This window comes from Typopeltis vanoorti, chromosome 8 (genome assembly GCF_054136105.1).
Source record: "Typopeltis vanoorti isolate ZY-2024b chromosome 8, IOZ_Tvanoo_1.0, whole genome shotgun sequence".
Classification (NCBI taxonomy): Eukaryota; Metazoa; Arthropoda; class Arachnida; order Uropygi; family Thelyphonidae; genus Typopeltis; species Typopeltis vanoorti.
The window spans coordinates 55,604,636-55,626,930 of record NC_143556.1 but is presented as its reverse complement, the minus strand read 5'-3'; the positions used below and the strand labels follow the sequence as shown (position 1 = coordinate 55,626,930).

The window sequence follows — 22,295 nt, the reverse complement described above, 5'->3', positions numbered from 1 at the left end:
AGAAGAGACGACAGGAACATTACCCCCGAACTCTTTATAAAAAATACCATAAGTGTTTTTCATTGTTAGGCCGAGAACTTTTCAGACCACCCTCACATATAACTTTTTTCTCTTCTTTCTTTTTTTTTTTTTGAAACAGCACCTTCAAAAATGCTCAGTTATCCTAAATGAGAGGAACATGGTTGTTGGGATCAGTATTATAAACAAATATAAGTTATTGGTTATCTTTTCTGGATAACCATTTGTTAATGAATTAACATCGAGTTCTGAAATTTAATGAGTTTATTAATTATTTTTGTAATGAAGACCTGTCCAGATTGAATGATCTATAGTTTTACAGACAATCCTAATACATCTTGAAATATTTGTGTGCTGTTGCCATACTTACTTAAAAGCATATTGTCAATTTTTTTATTTACAGTAACTATAACTAATTAAAAATCTGAAATTAATGTACCTCTAGCAGTTATGTTGCAGTTACCTTTAAGGAGAGTCTGAGTACTGGAAGCAGTTCTGCATTTTTTCTTAGCTGGCTTTACTTCCAATTCTTTTTCTTAGTCCTAGCTTCCAATTATTCCAATTTTTTGACTTAGTCAAGTCTGGAGATGGTCAGATATCATGTAGCTCAACATTACACTATATATATATATATATATATATATATACACCCTCTGCCAAAAAAGAAACCGAACTTTTCAAAAATAGAAGAAACTAGTGGCATCACCTTTTGTATCTTTTTTCCTTCATTAGTGTTGTGTCAGCTGTTTATGACATTTGTTTCATTAGAAGCGATTTATAGTGCGAAGAGTGACGGTGTGTTTTGACGAACGGTCGGAAAATGAGTTTCAAACAGAGAGCTGCGATTGACTTTTGTGTTAAACTGGTAAAAGTTTTACCGAAACGCATCAAATGCTTCAAAAAGCATATTTTACGGTGATGAATACTTATCCTGTACTCAAGTTTACGAGTGGTTTAAGCGATTTCAAAGTGGTCGTGAGACGCTTGAGGACGATGAAAAGCCGGGCCGTCCAAAAACTGGGCTCAGCAAAGTTAACATCCAAAAAGTGTGTGATTTCATCAAAGAAAACCTGAAATTGTCCCTGAGATTGATTCCAAAATCAGCTGTGCACAACATTTTGATCGAGAGTTTGGGCCTCCGTAAATTGATTTCGCAATTTGTTCCCCACAAGTTGACTGACGACCAAAAACAAAAAATGTATCAAATCGAACACTGCAAGGACCTCATTAAAATCGCTCATAAGGACTCAAACTTCCTCGAAACGATCGCTACTGGTGACGAAATTTGGTGTTTTGAGTATGAGCTCAAAACAAAGTGCCAGAGTACTGAGTGGAGACTACCAGAAGAGGGGGCATCCGAAAAAAAGTTGCTTGGAGAAGTCAAAAGTAAAGACAATGCTGAATTTTTTCTATGATTCTAACGAATTCTTTGTGGATTCATTATCCACAAAGAATTCGTTCTGCCTGGCCAAATGGTCAATGGTGAGTTTTATCTCGAAGTGTTGAAGCGATTGATAGCGAGAATTCGTCGAGTATGACACGGATATCATGACGACCAACCGTTTGTCAAAACTCGTCACACTGTCACTCTTGGCACTATAACTCAGCTTCTAATGAAACAAATGTCATAAACAGTTGACACAACACTAATGAAGCAGCTTTCGACAACAAAAAGATACAACAGGTGGTGCCACTAGCTTCTTCTATTTTTGAAAAGTTTGGTTTCTTTTTGGATAGAGGGTGTATATAATGGTGATTATATACACCCTCTTATACACACACACACACGAGCATATTTGCATTATCTTCTTATCCAAGATAATATTTTATCTAATATTTACATTGTTTTGTTTATTTAAGAAGGAAACAGCCCATCCTTTTACAAGTCTCTCTCTGTCTTCCACTGCAAAAGTGACTGATTTAGTATGGAATCCTATAATAATATCAGTATTAGCTTTTTGTCTTAGCGATGGAAGTGCTGGAATTTATGAAATTAGTGACAGTGGTGTGAAGAATACTGCAAAACTTCCTTCTCATACTGGAGCAACAGCAGGTAATAAAAAAAATTAATAAAAATAAACACACACACACACACACACACACACACACACACACACACACACAATGAGGAGAGGTATGATAGGTAATAATAATGCATTTGCACATTGAGATATAGAACACATGGCAAAATATGCATATTTATTTTATTTAAAATAAACAAATTATGTAAAATAACTTTTTTATTTAATAGGATTTTTAATATATTCTAAACTATATCTGATTTGCAAAATAAGATAAAAAGTTGTTTGTTTACTAATAAAATTCTCTTGTGGTGCACACTCTGAGAAACACTATCCTAGAAGTCTGAAATATAAGATCCAATAGCATCAGAGTACTGATAAGTGATAGAATAATTTGGAGGAAATTTATACATCCCTCAAGGATACATATCAGAAAATCGATGATGATTATTCCTACTTACACACTGATAATATTTTGTTAGGCACAAAACATCTGTTAATGTTTAATTTTTATTTTTTAAAAAAATTATTTTATTTTTTTCCTATTGTTACATGTGCTTTAAATTGTTGATTGCCATGGGTGATTTTTGGCTTATGTGCAATCACTCTTCATAGAAACTGAGACTGCAGCTCTGTATGTAGTGTCCTGCTTAACCTGAGAATGCTGATAATTTCTATATGACCCTTCTGAACACCTTTTGGTCCTTTGTTATTAATTTTGTTAGTTTTTCCTGTATTTAGGCTGAAGTGGTACCTTTACATTTCATTATCTGATAATGTTGCATACATTTGATATTGGTCGATGCTGTTTCTCACCCACACTGTTAGAAAGAATAGGTCATTGACATGGCCTACTCATCTCATCCTGTTTAAGCACCTCTTTTGATTTACATACATTTTTTTCTATGTGCAATGACAGTACATATGAATGGAATAGACACTATAAACAATGAAAAACTGCATAGAGAAATTGAAATTAAATAGAAAAAAATTAAAAATAATTTAAATATGGTTGGATATGCAATTTCAAGTAACAATGATAATTTCTGAAGGCAGTTATTTAAATTCTAAATTCCACCAGATATGCATTAACTTTAATATGGAAATATCAATTAGAACAAGTAATGGAACTTAATTACATAGGAATAGCAATAGCACAGTGACAGAAGTGAAAAACATTCTAAAAGCTGAATAAAATATCAGGATATTTAATTCTGATATTTTTTAACTCTCAGACAGTCTTCAAACTCTGTAGAGATTCATGCAACAGTATTATTATTATTATTGCCTGAGCATCTTTATAGAGTTTGAAGATTCTTTATCACTTCTGTTTTTCACTATCCAATTTTGCATCGCCAGCAAACAACTGAATATTTCTCTTTAAATTATTTTCTGTATCATTTGTGTATAAGTTAAACAGTAGTAGTAGTCCAAGCACTGAGCACTCTGGCACACCACTAGTGACCTGCTTTCTCCTGCATTCTGCTTCTCATATACTACTTTGGTATCTGTTCATCATCCATCCTCATATCTGTAATAACAGCTTAATATTCATCCCCATTGTTCCAACTTGCATAAGAGCTTCATATCGTATCATGTCAAACACCCTTTTAAAATGCAGCGATATCATTGTGTAGTCTTTCCCTTTATCCAACTTACTCTTCACTCTGTTATAAAAAGTAAGTCAATTCCTATAACATGAATTACTTTTTGCAACAATTTGTACCATATTTTTATCCACCCATTCCTGAATTCTGTCTTTGACTAACTTTTTCATTATTTTTACCACCACTTTTGATATATGGATCAGTCTATAATTTGCTATCACATTCTTGTAGCCTTCTTTACGTAAGGACTTTTTTGTTTTACTTCCATTCCCTCAGGACTTTACTAGAGCTCAGACTTGATTTACACAGCCTAATTATAGGCAGTGCCCATTCCTTTGCATTCTCATAATACTTATCCTGATATCCCATCTATAAATTATGAATAATGTTCAACATCTAAGCTTTTTTAATAGCTATCCCATCTAATTTCACTGTAAAGTTCTTATTGAGATTTTGCAGTATCCTAGGTATCAATCTCTCTCTCTCTCTTCTCACATCAGTTTCTGACATCTATTACAGCAGTATCCTCACTTGGATGATATACCTCGCACAGTGGTTATTCAGTAACTTAACTATTTCACTAAATAGTTACTAAGTTACTCAGCTATGATGGTAGCACAGTAACAGAAGTTACCATCAGCACTTATTAAAGGTATCCTTCCATCACTCATTCTTCCTTTTACTTGTCACATAGTGAAATACATGGAAAGGAAAAATATACAAACAACTAGATGGTGCAGTAGATTCCTTCTTTCCCTTATCCCCATCCACTAGCCAACTTCTATATGGATCATTTTGATCCATATAGGAGTTGCCTTAGAACTTTTATCTAATCACTCGACACAGTTACATTTAAATCAATTAACCAATAGTTCAGCTATGCTATATAGTTTATGTATTTGCTGTTAGATCTCATGGCTGTATGGGGCAGGGATCTTGAAAAGTCTAATAAACACCTAGAACAAAATGATATTAAAGCAACTGATATAACCACAAGAAAGAACATATTAGTAGCAGAGTTATGAAGGTAACTTATATCCCCATATATTCTTTCTTGTGGTTATATCAGTTGCTTTAATATAATTTTTGTTCTGGGTGTTTATCAGAACTTTCCAGACCTCCTCCCCTCATATAGCTATGAGACCTAATAGCAAATACATAATCAAGGACCACAATTACAGGTCACAGACCTATTAGCAAAAATGCATCCAATGTGTACAGCATTGGATGCATTTTTGAGGCATCTTACCTGCCATCTGAAAATAAACTTCATAATAGGAAAAAAAAAAAAGCAAGCATCGTCTTCTCCTTTCTGGACACGTTAGAAGTCTCCCATAATTATTACTTGACCTGTGCTCATTGTGGTAATTTGCTTGTCTTCCAGATCATGCCCTGCACCCCTTGGCCTATGGCAACAAATGTTTTGTTTGTTGGCCTCACACACCGGATTGCCTCTTAGTGATGTCATGTGAACCACTGCGTAGATAGTTCACATGATTCCTGATCTCCTGCTCTGTTTGCTGCAGTTTATTTGTTATCATCATTAGTACCTCCCCCATTCTGTCCTCCTTGAATCTGCTGTCAACCAAGTCTTACTGATGCTTATAACTTTTATTAAGGTTACATTGTCTACAAACTCCACATTGTTCCTCTGCAAAAACCTGTGCACTGATATCATTGAACAAGTATGATTTTGATATGAAAGATATATATCTTTCATATCTTCTCTTACACAGTATTTTTCACTTTCAAGTCATTATAAGTATTACTTATAATGACTTGAAAGGTTAGTACTTATAATGACTTGAAAGGTTGTTTTTGGCTGTACTTATAATGACTTGAAAGGTTATAATCACTTTCAAGTCATTATAAATAATACTTACCCTGATATCCCATAATCTTTTTTTTCATCTTGACAGCTTCACTGATATTATTAATTTTCTCACTAGGGAATGATGTAATCACATTCTCATTAAGTATTCCTCTTATCATAGAATTGCCATAAATTTTCTTCTTACTCTCTTTCTCAGTTGTACATTCTTGTTTTTTTACTGCATAGCTTTTCCTTTTTTTTCCCCTCTCATTTCAGCTGTACTAATTATCTTATGTTTCTGTAGTCATTCATTCTCACACTTTGTTCTGTGAAGCATACTATGGTAAAAAAGAATTAAAGAGGGAATTTATAAACTAGCACTTTTGACTACTATTTTAACATGTGAAACAAATAGAGGCTGTCAGGATCAGATCTTCACTTTACAACAAATAGTTGAGAAAGCATGGGAATATAACAAAGATCTGTATTTAAGTTTTGTCGATTTGGAAAAGGCATACGACAAGGTGCCAAGAGAGAAGCTATTCAATATCCGACAGTTATATGATGTCAATGGGGCATTATATCAAGTAATATAATACTTAGTCTTTATTTGAGTTGTAAGTCAGTTAGAATTGAAGGAAGTACAGGAAGATGGTTTAATGTTAAATCTGGTGTGAGACAAGGATGTACATTATCCCCTCTGTTATTCATTATCTATATGGATCACATTATGAAGGAAAGTGGTATTAAACATGATATCAAAATTGGAGATGTTAATGTCAGCTCTTTGCTTTATGCGGATGATGTTATACTTCTAAATAAATCCACTACAAGTCTGCTAGATTCTCTGACTAAATTGAATAACTGTTGTAATAGATATGGTATGAAGGTCAGCAATAAAAAGACAAAGACAATGAAAATAGGCAAAATCATTGAAAATGTCAACTGTATTGTGAATGGAGAACCTGTGGAACAAGTAAAACATTTCAGCTACTTAGGCACGATTTTTACTGAAGATGGTAAATTAAATATAGAAATAGACAACAGAATCAGCAAAGCTGGTATGGTAGGAAGTCAGTTGAATAAATTCATATGGAATAAGAGAGAAATTAGTCAGAACACTAAATTAGCTGTATACAAGACAGTGTTCAAACCAATTCTAACTTATGGATCTGAGAGCTGGGTCAGAAGTAAAACACTTGGCCAAAGACTAGAGACCGCAGATACGAGAGTCCTGAGAAAGATTAGAGGTGTGAACAGATGGCATCAATGGCAATATCATATTAAAAACGAGGATATTTGGAAAGAACTCGACATTGTCAGCATCCAGGAATGCGTTAGCAGAGCTAATCTCAGGTGGTATGGTCACTTAAACAGAATGGGCGAAGAAAGATTAGCAAAGCAAGTGTTCTCTGCCAGGTTGGCAGCAGAACGACCCAGTGGAAGATATAGGTGGATTGATATGGTACAAAGTGCCTTAGACGATAGAAATATAAGATCTGATAATGTTGGAGTGTTGACAAGTAACAGACTGATTTGGAGGAAAATTGTAGATAGGAAGTTAGTAATGATGTAAATTTTTTATGTAGTACTATCATATCGTGTACCCTCAAGGGGTGTACATGGCAGGAATTTGATGATGATGAACAATTATAGACAAATAAAAATACAACAAAGAAATGTAGTCGGCAAAATGAAAACATTTAAATAGTTTATAAAACAAAATTTCACAGAATGGAAAATGAAAATATTTATGCGGAATGCCAGTTATGACCAGTATCTGTATAGATAAGATCAGAATAATAAAGAGAATGGATTTGAAAAGAATGGTAAAATTATGAAATTGGAAACTGAATACAAAATACAATTAGCTTATGCTTAAAGCTAAAATAAGAATAGATTAAGAAGATTTATATTAGTATTTCTCTTAAGGTTTAGCTTTATATTTGTCCCTGTTAGCAGGCTTCTGATGTACAGGGTGATTATAATTAAAGTTTGCATTTCAAAAGAGTGTAACTGGGTAACTACTCAGCAGAACGATTTAATATTTAATGTGTGCAGCAGTGGACGTTTATTTTGTTCAGAAATCAAAGTTCTAAAAGTTGCCACTAGTGTTATACATGGCGCCGCAATACTGTAGTGGGTAATTCAAAACGTCACAAAATGTAGGGTACACATGGTGTGTTGTGTGGTTACACAACAACATGTGTTATTATGTAGCCACTTAGTGGACCTCAAGATCAGCATTACATGCCATATCCACAACCTTTTGAGTGAAACTCTACATTCAGTGGTTGAGCATGCAATTTTGTGATTTCAGCACATTACTGACAATGGAGGATAGCATATGGCATGTAATGCTGGTCTTGAGGTCCACTTAATTGGCTATGTGTCCACAATAACAGCATGCTTCTTGAAAAAGAAAGATCCAATGACGAATTTTTGCTCTAAAAACCACGTCAAATGGTGACCTTAAGGGAATGAAGCAGAATCTGTCGCATGATGTGTGGGTTTGCTTTTTTCCAAATTCTGCAGTTGTGCCTATTCACAGCACAATCCAAATGGAAGTGAGCTTTGTCAGTACAGAAAATGTTCCATGATCAGTCGTCCAGTTCAGTCTGAGCAAGAAACTACAGGGCAAATGTTTCTTGTGCACTCTGGTAGGATTAAGCAATTGCTGAATATGACAAATATTATAAGGATAACAGAATTTCCTTATGACTTTGAGAACTGTCCTTACATGGGTTCGTCTAAAGGCCATGCAATACAGCATGTGCTACTGCTGCTTGTTCCTACGACATTTGCCATCATTTCTTCCTCTAATGCTGTGGCTGCTTCCTCCACTGTCTGCAGTTCGATGGGCTTCCGTCCTCTGCCAGGTTTGATATCTAAGGAATCTGTTTCTTCAAATTTCTGGATGATCATTTTGCATAAATCATTTGCAGTCATACGACCTATTTTTAATCCCTTTAATTTCGAACTTTCATAATGCTGTCAAGGCACAGTTGTTATTTGGTAAAACAACTTCACAAGAAGTGTGTGATCCTCATTCAGTAATGGTGACTTGTTCATCTCATCTGCTCATAGGCAATGAGCTGACACATTCTGCAGCTACCTGCTTTTTTAGAATCTTCTTTCAAAGCATACATCATTGGAGACAATTGTCATTTGCATAAATAGTATAGTAGCAGCGTTTCACTGCATGCCAGGAGTATCATACTTAATTTTCATGTATCGCTGTAGTGACCACTTTGAGAACTAACATTGATTTTTTTGTGCAAAATAAAATTGCATTGCTGCACACACAATGTTAAATATTAAATCATTCCCACCTTTCTAAATGTGAACTTTAATTATAACCACCCTGTATTTGGATTATGGCAGTTTTGTGATATTTCTGTAATTGTGAGAAGAGCTTTCACTTATGTATCTAATGTTTTGTTGATAGGATTTGAGATTGGTCTGCTTGTTTGTGAATCAAGAACCTGTTTCATAATGGCACATGCAAACAGAAAGTTATACTAACTTAGTACATAGGAAAACTATGATATGGTATATGAGATAATCTGTTTATTTATATTTCTGTTTCTGTAATTTTTTTATGATTAACTTCATTATCATTTTAGTTTGTTGGAGTCCTAAAGGCAAACAGTTAGTTGTGGGAAAGAAAGATGGTTCTTTTACACAGTATAAACCTAATCTGGAAGAAGTGAAAACTATCATGCCACCAAAATCTCTAGGAAATTCTGTGTCAGGTAATATTTTATATCAAAAGCATGCAGATTAATGTGCCGTACACATAGATTTTAAACATGTCTCCATTTATGTGTTTTAGATATTCTTACATAGATTTTATAAAAATCTTAAATGATCATGTATTTAAGCATGAAGATTTTTTTTTTCAAGTGAGCACTTGCCTTATTGTTCACTAAAACAAGATTTATTTCATATTTTATTAACTAAGAAAATGCATATGCCATCTTAAATTTGATATTTTGAAAGTATTTAAAGTGCTGTTCACTCTCACGATATCAAACTCCACTATAACAAATTTTCTCACTATAACAAACTATTGAAAGCACTTACCAGATCCCATAAGTACAACACTATGATAAAAGCAATTCATCTGTGAATTTTCTGTAGGTGTAAGCAGACTATATAATTGCATTTAGCATGGCTAATATGATATGTACTCAGAAATTTACTATACTATTGTATATTATTATTTATAAGTTTGGTGTATGTATATTTATATCTCCTATCCTACCCTACTCTCCTTTTCATGTTATCCTCAGTGGCCTGTCATAGCCAAATAACTTGATATCTTAAAAACTTGATTACTGCTTATGATAGGACAGTGAATCCTATCTCCTGATATATGCTTATGCACAGGCCCACACTTCACTGTGCAGACATATGAAACCAAAATCCTATGGGAAAAGGTTGGTTATATTCTTATTCCAGGAATGGCTTATGTCTATAGATGCATGTGTGTGTGTGTGTGTGTGTGTGTGTGTGTGTGTGTGTGTGTGTGTGTTCACAGGGCCGGTTAGCCTGTTCTGGGTAAAAAAAACTCCTTTACCTCTGATGAGACCGGCTAACTCACCTTTAGTCGAAACAACAGACCAAATAAAGGTTCCTCATATCATAGACTGGAATCAAACCCAGGTCTTATCAACCAAAGAGCTTCATCCATACCGACTGAGCTATGGATGCTCTTAATCCTATCATCAATCCTATAAAATCCTTTAAATAACTTAAACATTTCTCTGATATTCTGCTTGAGCACAGTAATCCAGATGTGATCATATCAAGGCTTTATAAACAGGAATGATAACTCTTTTACCCAAATCTCTGGCTTCATCAGTTAAGCGCCTGTATAGTGCAACTGGAAATGATGGTACATCGCACCTTTTGATTGGAAAAGGCTGTTTGATTCTCATCAAAACAGTAAAATAAATAAATAAATAAAAATAATTAAAAAAAATATTAAAAAATCCTATCAATGTTTTTTAAAAATTGTTTTTATTTATTTATTTTTATTGTTTTTTTTAATGTGATTCCTACACTGTAAACCTATAGTACATTTGTAGCATGAGCATGCTAAGATTATTATTATTGTTTTCTTTTCATAGATAGTGCTGAAACTTTGCTTTAGTTAAATGTTCTCTAGCCTCAGCCACTCAGTAAGTGGGACAGTGGTCTCTCACTGATCAGTGAAATACATCTCTTGCCTAAAGACATTCACAAACAGTCATGCCCATTGCATGATTTGAACCCATGTCTCCTTTGGTTGGAGAGTGGGTATGTTTAACTACCCAGCTAACCAAGTTAACATATAGTATGTTAGTACCACTATCATTTATCATTGTTGCTGCAAGGGTCCAGGAGGTTTGACCTGTAGCGGCTTTTGCCATAAGAATAAATAAATAAAGTACCACTCTGAGTGGGCCATAGGTTTGACAGTCTGGAAGTTTATCAAGCCATTTCACTGAACACAGTACTTATTGCCATAATATTGATTCATTGTAACAATGTTACACAACTGAGTTAGCTTTTTTTGAAAAAAAGTTGACCCTTGAACAATACAGAGGTTAAGGGTGCCCCTGCTTTTTTTGAAAATCTGTGTATAACTTTTGACTCCTCAAAAACTTAACCACTAATAGCCTACTGTTGGCTGGAAGCCTTAGTGATAACATACAATCGATTAACACACACACATTTTGTATGTTATATGTATTATATACTAAATTCTTACAATAAAGTAAGCTAGATAAAAGAAAATGTTATTAAGAAAATACTGTACTGTATTGTATTTATCGATACTGTAAGTTTACATCATCTATTTACAAGATGAATCTTATGTCTGTCAGTACCTACATCAATATTGTCTTATATGATACAAAACACTATAGATGTTTACATATTACTAACATTAGATGTCAAAAATACAAAAGGAAACGACATGAAAAAGAAATTCATATCTATTTACAGGCATAACAATTCATGCATTGATAATAAAGCAGCAGCAATATGATTGCTTTATATGATAGCCTAGTGTATATGATTGCTTCACTGTAATCTAATCCACACACTAATGAATGAATCATTCTCAATTTTTTATTGCATACAGTATTACAGTCATATTGATAATAATACATACATCATAATACAGTATTGAAAACGTTGTTACATTTAAAAAAAATAAAAAAACACTTACCTGTGATGATAGGCTGATGCGCAGTTTCTCCAATTACAGGAGAGAGAGGCATGTGGCAAGCTCTGAAGAAAACATTGATTGATTCAGCCAGAGAAGCATGTGGTGAGGTTATCTGGAAGAATAGAAAAATCAGAACTCCATGGTGGACACAAGAAGTTAAAGAGGCAGTGAAAGAAAAGAAGAAAGCATATCAAAAGTTCCTGGCAAATAAGTCAGCTTGTGCTCCAAGAGAATACGGAGACAAATGTAAAAAAGCTAAACAAAAGTCATGGGAGGACTTTGACAGGAACATAGAAAATAAATATCGAGAAGGTGGCAGGATATTCTGAAGGTTGTTGAAGAAGCTCAGAAATGGAGGAAAGAATGCTGTAAATGGAATTAGAGATAATAAAGTTGACATGGGGTACTTAAGGGTCAAAGCTGTATAACTGAGAGGAGACCTCCACATAGCCTTTAAAGGAATGCGGAGAACCGACCAGGGCTTCTGACCCAATGTCCAATCCTCACCTTCTCATGGTGCACCCTGTTGATTCTTATTTGTATTCTTATTGGTTAAACCAAAATACAAAATGATGGTACAACATGACAAAATTTCATACCGGCTGGGGCGTCTCCTGGTTACACAAAGCCCCCGTTGTTTTTGCCAGGGAACCAGGGCGAACAGCGAAAAGTCAGCTACTGCAACAAATCTGAAAAATCACCTGAACTCAACATCACCAGAGTTAAAGATCAGTACTATCAACGTAAGAAGCCTGAATGGCAAAGAAATGGAGCTAGCTGAGGAATTAGATAAGTACCAGATCGACATAATAGGGGTTACTGAAACAAAAAAGACAAAAACTGGTGAGATCTTTCTGAGCAATAAATACAAAATGTTATATTCAGGCAATGACAATCAAGGAAAAGAAGGAGTGGCCATAGTATTCAACACAAAATACGAGGCTAATCTTCTTGAATGGCAGGCAGTCTCAATTAGAGTAATGTGGGCAAAAATGAGAATGGGGAACTGGACAATGAGACTTATTTATGCCTATGGCCCACAGAAGGTTCTACTAATGTAGAAGTGGAGGAATTTTTTGAGGCTCTAGAAAAAGCAACTGACACAATGAAAAAGGAAAAGTTCGTCCTTGTTGGGGATCTAAATAGCAGAGTAGGAAATGATTGTGAGACATACAAATATATTTTGGGAAAATTTGGAGAAAAGAGCAAAGCTAATAATAATGGCAAATATCTGTTGGATTTCTGCTCAGAACATGGATTCGTTATTAATAACACCATGTTTCTACATAAAAATGTGCAAAAATTCACATGGAGAGAGAAGAGACAAGGAATAAGAAAAGTCTCATTGACTATGTTATTGTTGATAGTGATGTTTTCTTTCTGGTGCCCAGGACACCAGAGTGTACAGAGGATTTGAAATTGGAAGTGATCACTATTTAGTCTTGAGCAGGATAAAATTGAATTTTGATATTGAAAAGAATAACATTTAAGAAAGTTTTAAAGCGAATAAAAGTTGAGCACCTCTTAGATGTGAACTGTAGACTAAAATACACAAACATTATTGAAGAAAAAATGAAAGAGTTTGAGAACAGTAACCAAACCTTGGAGATTCAGTGGCAGGCCTTGAAGAAAACCCTGATTGATTCAGCTAGAGAGGCATGTGAAGAAGTTGTCTACAAGGATAGAAAAATTAGAACTCCATGGTGGACACAGGAAGTTAAAGAGACAGTGAAGGAAAAGAAGAAACCATATCAAACATTCCTGGCAAATAAGTCAGCTTGTGCTCTTAGAGAATACAGAGACGAATGTAAAACTAGCTAAACAGTGTGTAAAACCAGCTAAACAAAAGTCATGGGAGGACTTTGGCAAGAACATAGAAAATAAATATCAAGAAGGTGGCAAAATATTCTGGAGGTTGTTGAAGGCTCTTAGGAATGGAGGAAAGAGTGCTGTAAAAGGAGTTAGAGATGATAAAGGTCACATGAAAACGGGAGAAAAAGATATCCCTGAAGTATGGAGTAATTACTTTGAAAAACTGCTAAATGAAACAAGCAGTGATGACAGCACAGTGATAAAAAAAACACTGAGAAGGCATGCAGTCAGGAATACATATCCATACTTGAAGTAGAAAAAACTATCAAAGGCTTGAAATGTGGAAAGGCAGTAGACATAGATGATATTCGACCAGAAATGCTGAAGTATGATGGTATAAAAGTCTTACAGTGGTTGCACTGCATAGTTCAGAATGTCTGGACAGAGGGACGAATTCCCGATGATTGGAGTAGTGCTCTTATAGTACCCATATATAAAAAGGGAAATAGAACTGAATGTGAGAATTACAGAGGTATCCCTACTGAGTGTTAATGGTAAGATATATGCAAGTATACTTGAGAAACAGTTGCGATGAATTGTGAAAGAAAAGCTTGGGGAAGAACAAGCTGGATTCAGGTAAGATAGAGGCTTTCAGGATCAGATCTTCACTTTACAACAAATAGTGTAGAAATCATGGGAATATAACAAAGATCTGTATTTAAGTTTTGTCGATTTGGAAAAGGCATATGACAAGGTGCCAAGAGAGAGAGAGAAGCTATTCAATACGCTACAGTTATATGGTGTCAATAGGGCATTATATCAAGCAATACTTAGTCTTTATTTGAGTTGTTAGTCAGCAATTAGAATTGAGGGAAGTACATTTAATGTCAGCTCTTTGCTTTATGCGGATGATGTTATACTTCTAAATAAATCCGCTACAAGTCTGCAAGATTCTCTGACTAAATTGAATAACTGTTGTAATAGATATGGTATGAAGGTCAGCAATAAAAAGACAATGACAATAGGCAGAATCATTGAAAATGTCAACTTTGTTGTGAATGGAGAAACTGTTGAACAAGTAAAACATTTCAGCTATTTAGGCACGATTTTTACTGAAGATGGTAAATTAAATATAGAAATAGACAACAGAATCAGCAAAGCTGGTATGGTGGGAAGTCAATTGAATAAATTCATATGGAATAAGAGAGAAATTAGTCGGAACACTAAATTAGCTGTATACAAGACAGTGTTCAAACCAGTTTTAACTTATGGATCTGACAGCTGGGTCAGAAGTAAAACACTTGACCAAAGACTAGAAACCGCAGATATGAAATTCCTGAGAAAGATTTGAAGCATGAACAGATGGCACCAATGGCAATATCATATTAAAAATGAGGATATTAGGAAAGAACTTGACATTGTCAACATCCAGGAATGTGTTAGCAGAGCTAATCTCAGGTGGTATGGTCACTTAAACAGAATGGGTGAAGAAAGATTAGCAAAACAAGTGTTCTTTACCAGGTTGGCAGCAAAACGACCCAGAGGAAGACCAAGATATAGGTGGATTGATACGGTACAAAGTGCCTTAGACGATAGAAATATAAGATCTGCTAATGTTGGAGTCTTGACAAGTAACAGACTGATTTGGAGGAAAATTATAGATAGGAAGTTAGTAATGATGTAATTTTTTCATGTAGTACTATCATATTCTGTACACCCCTTGAGGGTACATGGCAGGAAATTGATGATGAAAACAGGAAATTGATGATCTCCATACTTCAAGGAAAAAGATATCCTTGAAGTATGGAGTAATTACTTCGAAAAATTTCTAAATGAAACAGTGAATGATAGCACACTGGTAAAACATACTCAACAGGAATGCAGTCTGGAATACATATTCATATTTGAAGTAGAAAACGCAGTCAAAAGCCTGAAATGTGGTAAGGCAGGAGGAGTAGATGATATTCGACCAGAAATGCTCAAGTATGGAGGTATAAAAGTCTTATAGTAACTGCTCTGCATAGTTCAGAAGGCTGGACAGATGGACGAATTCCAGATGATTGGAGTAGAGCTCTCATAGTACCCATATATAAAAAGGGAAATAAAACTGAATGCGAGAATTACAGAGGCATTTCATTACTGAGTGTTCCTGGTAAGATATATGCAAGTATACTTGAGAAACGGTTGAGATGGATTGTGGAAGAATCAGCTTGGTGAGGAACATGCTTGATTCAGGCCAATTAGAGGCTGTAAGGATCAGAATTTCACTTTTACGACAAATAATTGAGAAATCATGGGAATATAACAAAGATCTGTATTTATGTTTTGTAGATCTGGAAAAAGCATATGACTGGGTACCAGGAGAGAAGCTATTCAAAATGCTACAGTTATATGGTGTTAGTGGGGCATTATATTAAGCAATACTTGGTCTTTATTTGAGTTGTAAGTCAGCAGTTAGAATTGAAGAAAGTACAGGAAGGTGGTTCAATGTTAAATCTAGTGTCAGAAAAGGATGTACATTATCCCCTCTGTTATTCATTATCTATATGGATCTCATTATGAAATGAAGTGAACGTGATATCAAAATTTGAGATGTTAATCTCAGCTGTTTGCTTTATGCAGATGATGTTATACATCTAAATAAATTCACTACAAGTCTCAAGATTCCCTGACTAAAGTGAATGACTGTTGTAATAGATATGGTATGAAGGTCAGCATTAAGAAAATGTAGACAATGAAAATAGACAGAAACATTGAAAATATCAGCTGCATTGTGAATGAAGATCCTATAGAACAAGTAAAACATTTCAGCTACTTAGTCACGATTTTTAGTGAAGATGGTAAATTAAATATGGAAATACACAACAGAGTCAACAAAGCTGGTATGGTAGGAAGTCAACTGAATAAATTTTTATGGAATAAGAGAGAAATTAGCCAAAACACTTAATTAGCTGTATATAAGACAGTATTCAAGCCAGTTTTAACTTATGGATTTGAGAGCTGGGTTTGAAGTAAAACACTTGACCAAAGATTAGAGACCAGAGATATGAGACTCCTGAGAAAGATTACGGGCATGAATAGATGGCATCAACGGCAATAACATATTAAAAATGAGGATATTAAGAAAGAACTTGACAGGAATGCATCAGCAGAGGTAATATCAGTGGTATGGTCACTTAAACAGAATGGGAGAGGAAAGATTAGCAAAAGAAGTTTTCTCTGCCAGATTGGTAGGAAAAAGTGAATTGATACAGTAGAAAGTGCCTTAGAAGATAGAAATATAAGATCTGATAATGTTGGAGTCTTGTTGTTATATAGGTAAAGAGTGATTTGGTGAAAAATTGTAGATAGGAAGTTAGTAATGATGTAATTTTTCATTATATCTATCATATCTTGTACACCCCTTGAAGGTATATATCAGCAATTCGATGATGACGATGATGATGATTTCTCAAGAGAAACCACATATTCTGAAAATCCAAGTGGTACACTAACTTTGAACATTTAATTCATGTGATTCTGAGCATTCAAATTTAGTAAATTCTTCAATCGCTGGTACTTCATGCAAAGTATTTTTTTTTATACCAGGGCATTCATTTTTGTAATCACATTGGATTTCTTTCAGAGTATAAAGAATCAAATGCAGTATGATGTGAGGAATTTAAACCAAAATGTAAAATTAAGAGGGATTTTCAATCAAGAGATATCAGGCAATGAAATGACTACAACCTTCAGGTTTTCAAAAAAGCACGTCAACAAACTTCTCTCTTCTATCTAACTGCTTATTGAAATAGAAACTTCATCTTATGCACTGCTGATAAATGTGTCTTCTCCACCATTACTGAACTGTTTTTTGTTTGTTATATTCAGCTATTGTGACATCATTCATGCAATTCGGCGTCATGGAAAATACGGAGTATGCTATACTTTGATATGAAGCAAATAGCTGATGGACATGAGGAAAAAAGAATGGTTTCAGAGTGAGATATATAGAGAAAAAGAACAGTTATAAGAGAATGGAAAAGGTTTAAATGAATCCTTTAAGAAACAAAGAAATATAAGGAATGAATTGTGATTTTTCTGTGTATTCCTTATTTAAGTTCTGTTAATAAGTTAATGTTTCTTCAGTGTTGTTTGTGATTGGAAAGAAACCAAACACTTTTTAGGGCACTGACATCTGTCTAATAAAAGCACATTAGTTGAAGCCTGTTTAAGAATTTCACTTCTGTGATGAGTCTTACGACTCTGTGGAGGCTTGGAAGTAATACTAAAGCATAGCTGAAGATAGCAGTATGAGTTATCATTTATTTGTGTGTAACTGAGTGCAAGAACATTTGCTGCTGCTGTTTTTTTGTTTCTCTTGGAATACTTCCTCAATTTCAGATTAATAAAGAATTGTACCGAGAAGTGTATATTTTGAAGTTCAAGGACCAAAAACGGTTATTACTCTGACAGTTTTGTGCACGTTAAATGCAGTTGAATGATTCTATATAGTTTTGATATAATTTTTTATCTTTAAATTAAATTATTAAATTATTTAAAATTTTTTTCTTATATAGAGTTTATATATATTTGTCTGTGTGTGTATAATACACTCACCTATGTTGAGTATATTTTGCCAGCAGGCGGACTTTAGACTTAGGCTGTAGACTTTACAGAATAAAATATCAACTTAATAAATAACAGTTTTTAACTCATATATCTTTTTAAATTAAACCAATGTTTCTCCATGTTTTGCTATCTATATCTGAACCACACAGGAGAGTGTTAAATTGTGAATGAAGATATTTATGCTTAAATATAAAGAGCCAACAGGCTTCGTTTCGGCAATATAAACACTATTTAAATTAAGGGGATATTAAATCCCACATTGTTTTAAAACCGAATAAGAAACTCAAAGATTGGAATCAGAGAGTTTCATGCCGAATATAGTAAACTATAAAAAAATCGGTGATTACTAGCGTGAGCAAATGCAAGTAGTCCTAGTACGTAGTACAATACCGGGCAACTCGTTGCAAAGGTGAGTAAAGTTCTGATTGCTATTCATGGTATTTTCCATAATGTAAAAACACATTTTCTAGGAAATGTATGCTGTTATTACATTATGGTAGGAGGTCACTACCCAGACCGGTTTCAGCCTTTTTTGAGGCTTCATCAGTGAGTAGCTAGACCAAATTAATACCAAAAGGTATAGTGAAAAGAACTTATATACTCTGCTATATACTCTGCTATACGAGTTGCCCAAAAGGTGCACCCATTAAGTTGCTTAAATATATATGTAATAATGTAATAACAGCATACATTTCCTAGGAAATGTGTTTTTACATTATGGAAAATACCAAGAATAGCAATCAGAACTTTACTCACCTTTGCAATGAGTTGTCCGGTATTGTACTAGTACTAGAACTACTTGCATTAGCTCACGCTAGTAATTGCCGATTTTTTTATAGTTTACTATATTCGGCATGAAACTCTGATTCCAATCTTTGAGTTTCTTATTCGGTTTTAAAACAATGTGGGATTTAATATCCCAATAATTTAAATAGTGTTTATATCGACGAAACGAAGCCTGTTGGCTCTTTATATTTAAGCAACTTAATGGGTGCACCTTTTGGACAACTCGTATAGCAGGGTATATAAGTTCTTTTCGCTATACCCTTTGATATTAATTTGGTCTAGCTACTCACTGATGAAGCCTCAAAAAAGGCTGAAACCAGTCTGGGTAGTGACCTCCTACCATAATCTAATAACAGCATACATTTCCTAGGAAATGTGTTTTTACATTATGGATTATTTTTACATTATTCTGATTGCTATTCATGGAAAATACCATGAATAGCAATCAGAACTTTACTCACCTTTGCAACGAGTTGCCTGGTATTGTACTACGTACTAGGACTACTTGCATTAGCTCACGCTAGTAATCACCGATTTTTTTATAGTTTACTATATTCGGCATGAAACTCCCTGATTCCAATCTTTGATTTTCTTATTCGGTTTTAAAACAGTGTGGGATTTAATATCCCCTTAATTTAAATAGAAGATATTTATAGTTAATAATACTTCATTCATAATTAACATGATCTACCATATCATAAGCAGGACTTATTTAAATTTATTTTGTTGGTCTCTTGCTTATAAAATGTTATTCATGTAATTCCTTTTGAGTTTTGTTAGCTAATTTATTTATGTAATTTTAGAGTATATCACAATTATGAAAAGGCTCTGTATTAAAATGTCATTTATTTTATTTGCTTTATTCCTTTAACAATAATATAAGAAACTGATGTATGTAATTTTAATATATCCAGAAGATTCCTTGTGATATCATTTGATTGGTTGTTGTGAGAAATCATGCAAATTCCTCCTAGCGTGTGTTAGAGCGTGAACTACTATATAGGAAGGGAAAAGCAAGTTCGATGTGAGCTAAACCGGTGAGAACAAGTTACTACTGGCGGGAAAAGGAACAAGTGGACACGAAAATGAAAGTAAAAAGTGGAGAAGTATAGAGAACGGTAGCTAGAGATTGGAGGGAGATTTTGACGTGCTGAAAATGGAATAGAAAGAACCGGAATCGCTTGGCATTTTAACTTACCTTTTTTGGAGGTGGATTTCTACCAAAACTTCCTAATGCTTAGCAGTGGAAAAGTGCAGGACATAGGATAATACGTATAAGAAAAGGAAGAAATGGGTAGATAATTTAAACCAAGTGCAAAAAAGGTTATATTCTCCCGAGTGTATAAATTAATCGTGGAAATAGAAGATTCTTTTAAGTTTGTGTTACTACAAAGTAAAAGTCAGCAAGGACTTTAAAAATGTTATTCGATCTCCTTATGATGTGATGAAGCTATATCCTGGTAAGATTACCTTACTATACTTAGTGTGAAGTAACAAAAATTAATTCCGCCAAAAGTAATTTATTCCTAGTTACTGTATTCAGCAAGTCAAGATTGAATGTGTGATGTGCTAAGACTTTTCCATCTTCAAGTGACAAATGCTATATTATTGAATTAAGTGTTCATTGACTGAACGAGAATATTGAGAAGCCTATTTGTTGTAATTTAGGAATCTCGAACTTACAAGAACTAATTTTGATTGACTGAGCTTAGAGAATTACAAATGAATGTCTGATGGTTCCTGAGTTGTATTCTTTCTGAATATCTTGAACTGATTTGATATTTAAAATGTTTTGAGATGTAACCTTGGTCAGAGTGGAGTTGTGATAGAAGTTCTTTGTGACAAGAAGAATAAGATCTATTAATATAGTTTTTAATTATAAATTTTAAGCTCAGCTGAGTAGTATACTAGTATCTTAATGAGAGGTTTATATTCGTTTAATTGTAATGTCCCTGTTGGGAGATCGCCTACTCTGATGTGCATGTGTTATGATGTAATTATATGTGACACTGCATTAAATGTTTTTCTTTATCTAAGATCAATCTATAGTTTGCCTGATTTTCTTTCACTGAACCTCTCATTAAATATTTTGATCCAAAAGTAGGAGCTTTGCTTAATAGTGAGAACTTCGGCCTAAAATCAGCTTTATAATAACCTGGTACAGTTGAAGGTTGATTTATCAAAGTTGCTCATGCAATTCAGAACATAGAGTGGCGCAGTATAATACAAATTTTCTTTATGTTCGGATGATATATCAGCCTACAACTAGTTAAATACTAATGAGAGAGAACTATAAGACGATAAAACTTGATTGAGCAGAAGCTACAATATCTTTTTAAATTAAACCAATGTTTCTCCATGTTTTGCTATCTATATCTGAATCTTTAGGAAGCTGTTTAAAAATAAAATTACTCTGCATACAGTGAGAAACTGTGCAGTTCATGCTTTTAGTGCTGCTCTGATGTGCATGAAGTGTTCTCCTTTACTGTGTAAAGGAAAACACTTCAACCAAGTTTTCTGCAATCAGGAGACACAATCGAATCTAATCAGCACAAGGGATTTCTTAATATTTCTTACTGGACTTCCTTTTTTTAAAAAAAGTTGACTTGAATGTTTCAGAAAGAAAATCTTATACTGAGCCATATCAATATGCAGAATATGCATTGCATTCTTTAGAGAAATTTTGCAAACGACACAGGAGAGGTAGAGAAATAATGTCTTGATCATACAATAATGTTTTGAAAATTTCAAGAATTTCAGTTATGTGGAATATTCCTATCCTATTTGTGTAGGACGGGTTGAGTCTCCCCTGCCCAACGAGGGGTTTCTGGCATCCCCTAAGGGTGATATTCATGATTGTAATCCGTGTGAGTTCATAGGGCTGGTTTGCCTGCTTGCGGGATGAAAATCCCCCAGATAAACTGGGGGAAAAAACCCTGCTGTCCATGCCCAAGACCGGCTAATTTGGCTATGACTGAAGAAGATCCTTGAGCTTCTCACATCGTCGACGGGAATCGAACCTAGGATACTCCTTCCCCAGGCATATGGTTGCAAAGCACATAGCTACTAGGCTAACCACGTGGACTATCTGGAATATTGCTGGACAGAATTAAGTTAATTAAAGCAGGTATCTGGTATCTCCTATATTTTTGATAGTGTTTCTTGGCTGTCTGCCATTGACTGAAGAAATTATGATGATTCTGAAATTAAGATGCTCATTAGCCATTTCCATCATTTAATATCTTCTGAATATTCACTTGCTCATGTTACAGAAACTATTTTAAATGAAAGGTCAAGTTAAGGTGTTATGCAAGCAACTGAAGCTTGATATTCTTAAGTCAGTTGAGTTGCACAAAGACAGATTTTTGTTTTTCTTCAAATATCAATGTTATTAGCCTTGGAATATT

General features: G+C 34.3%; 1 protein-coding gene across 7 annotated transcripts in view; it reads left to right on the top strand.

Annotated features, from left to right (window-relative positions):
• LOC150104005 (uncharacterized) overlaps positions 1–22,295 on the top strand; it is a 534,288-nt gene that overhangs the window by 113,558 nt on the left and 398,435 nt on the right. For all 7 annotated transcript variants that reach the window (XM_090397243.1, XM_090397238.1, XM_090397241.1 and 4 more), the window contains exons 5-6: positions 1,879–2,071; positions 9,086–9,214. In XM_090397243.1, the coding sequence (XP_090253369.1) occupies positions 1,879–2,071; positions 9,086–9,214 (322 nt within the window). The remainder of the gene's footprint in view (positions 1–1,878; positions 2,072–9,085; positions 9,215–22,295) is intronic.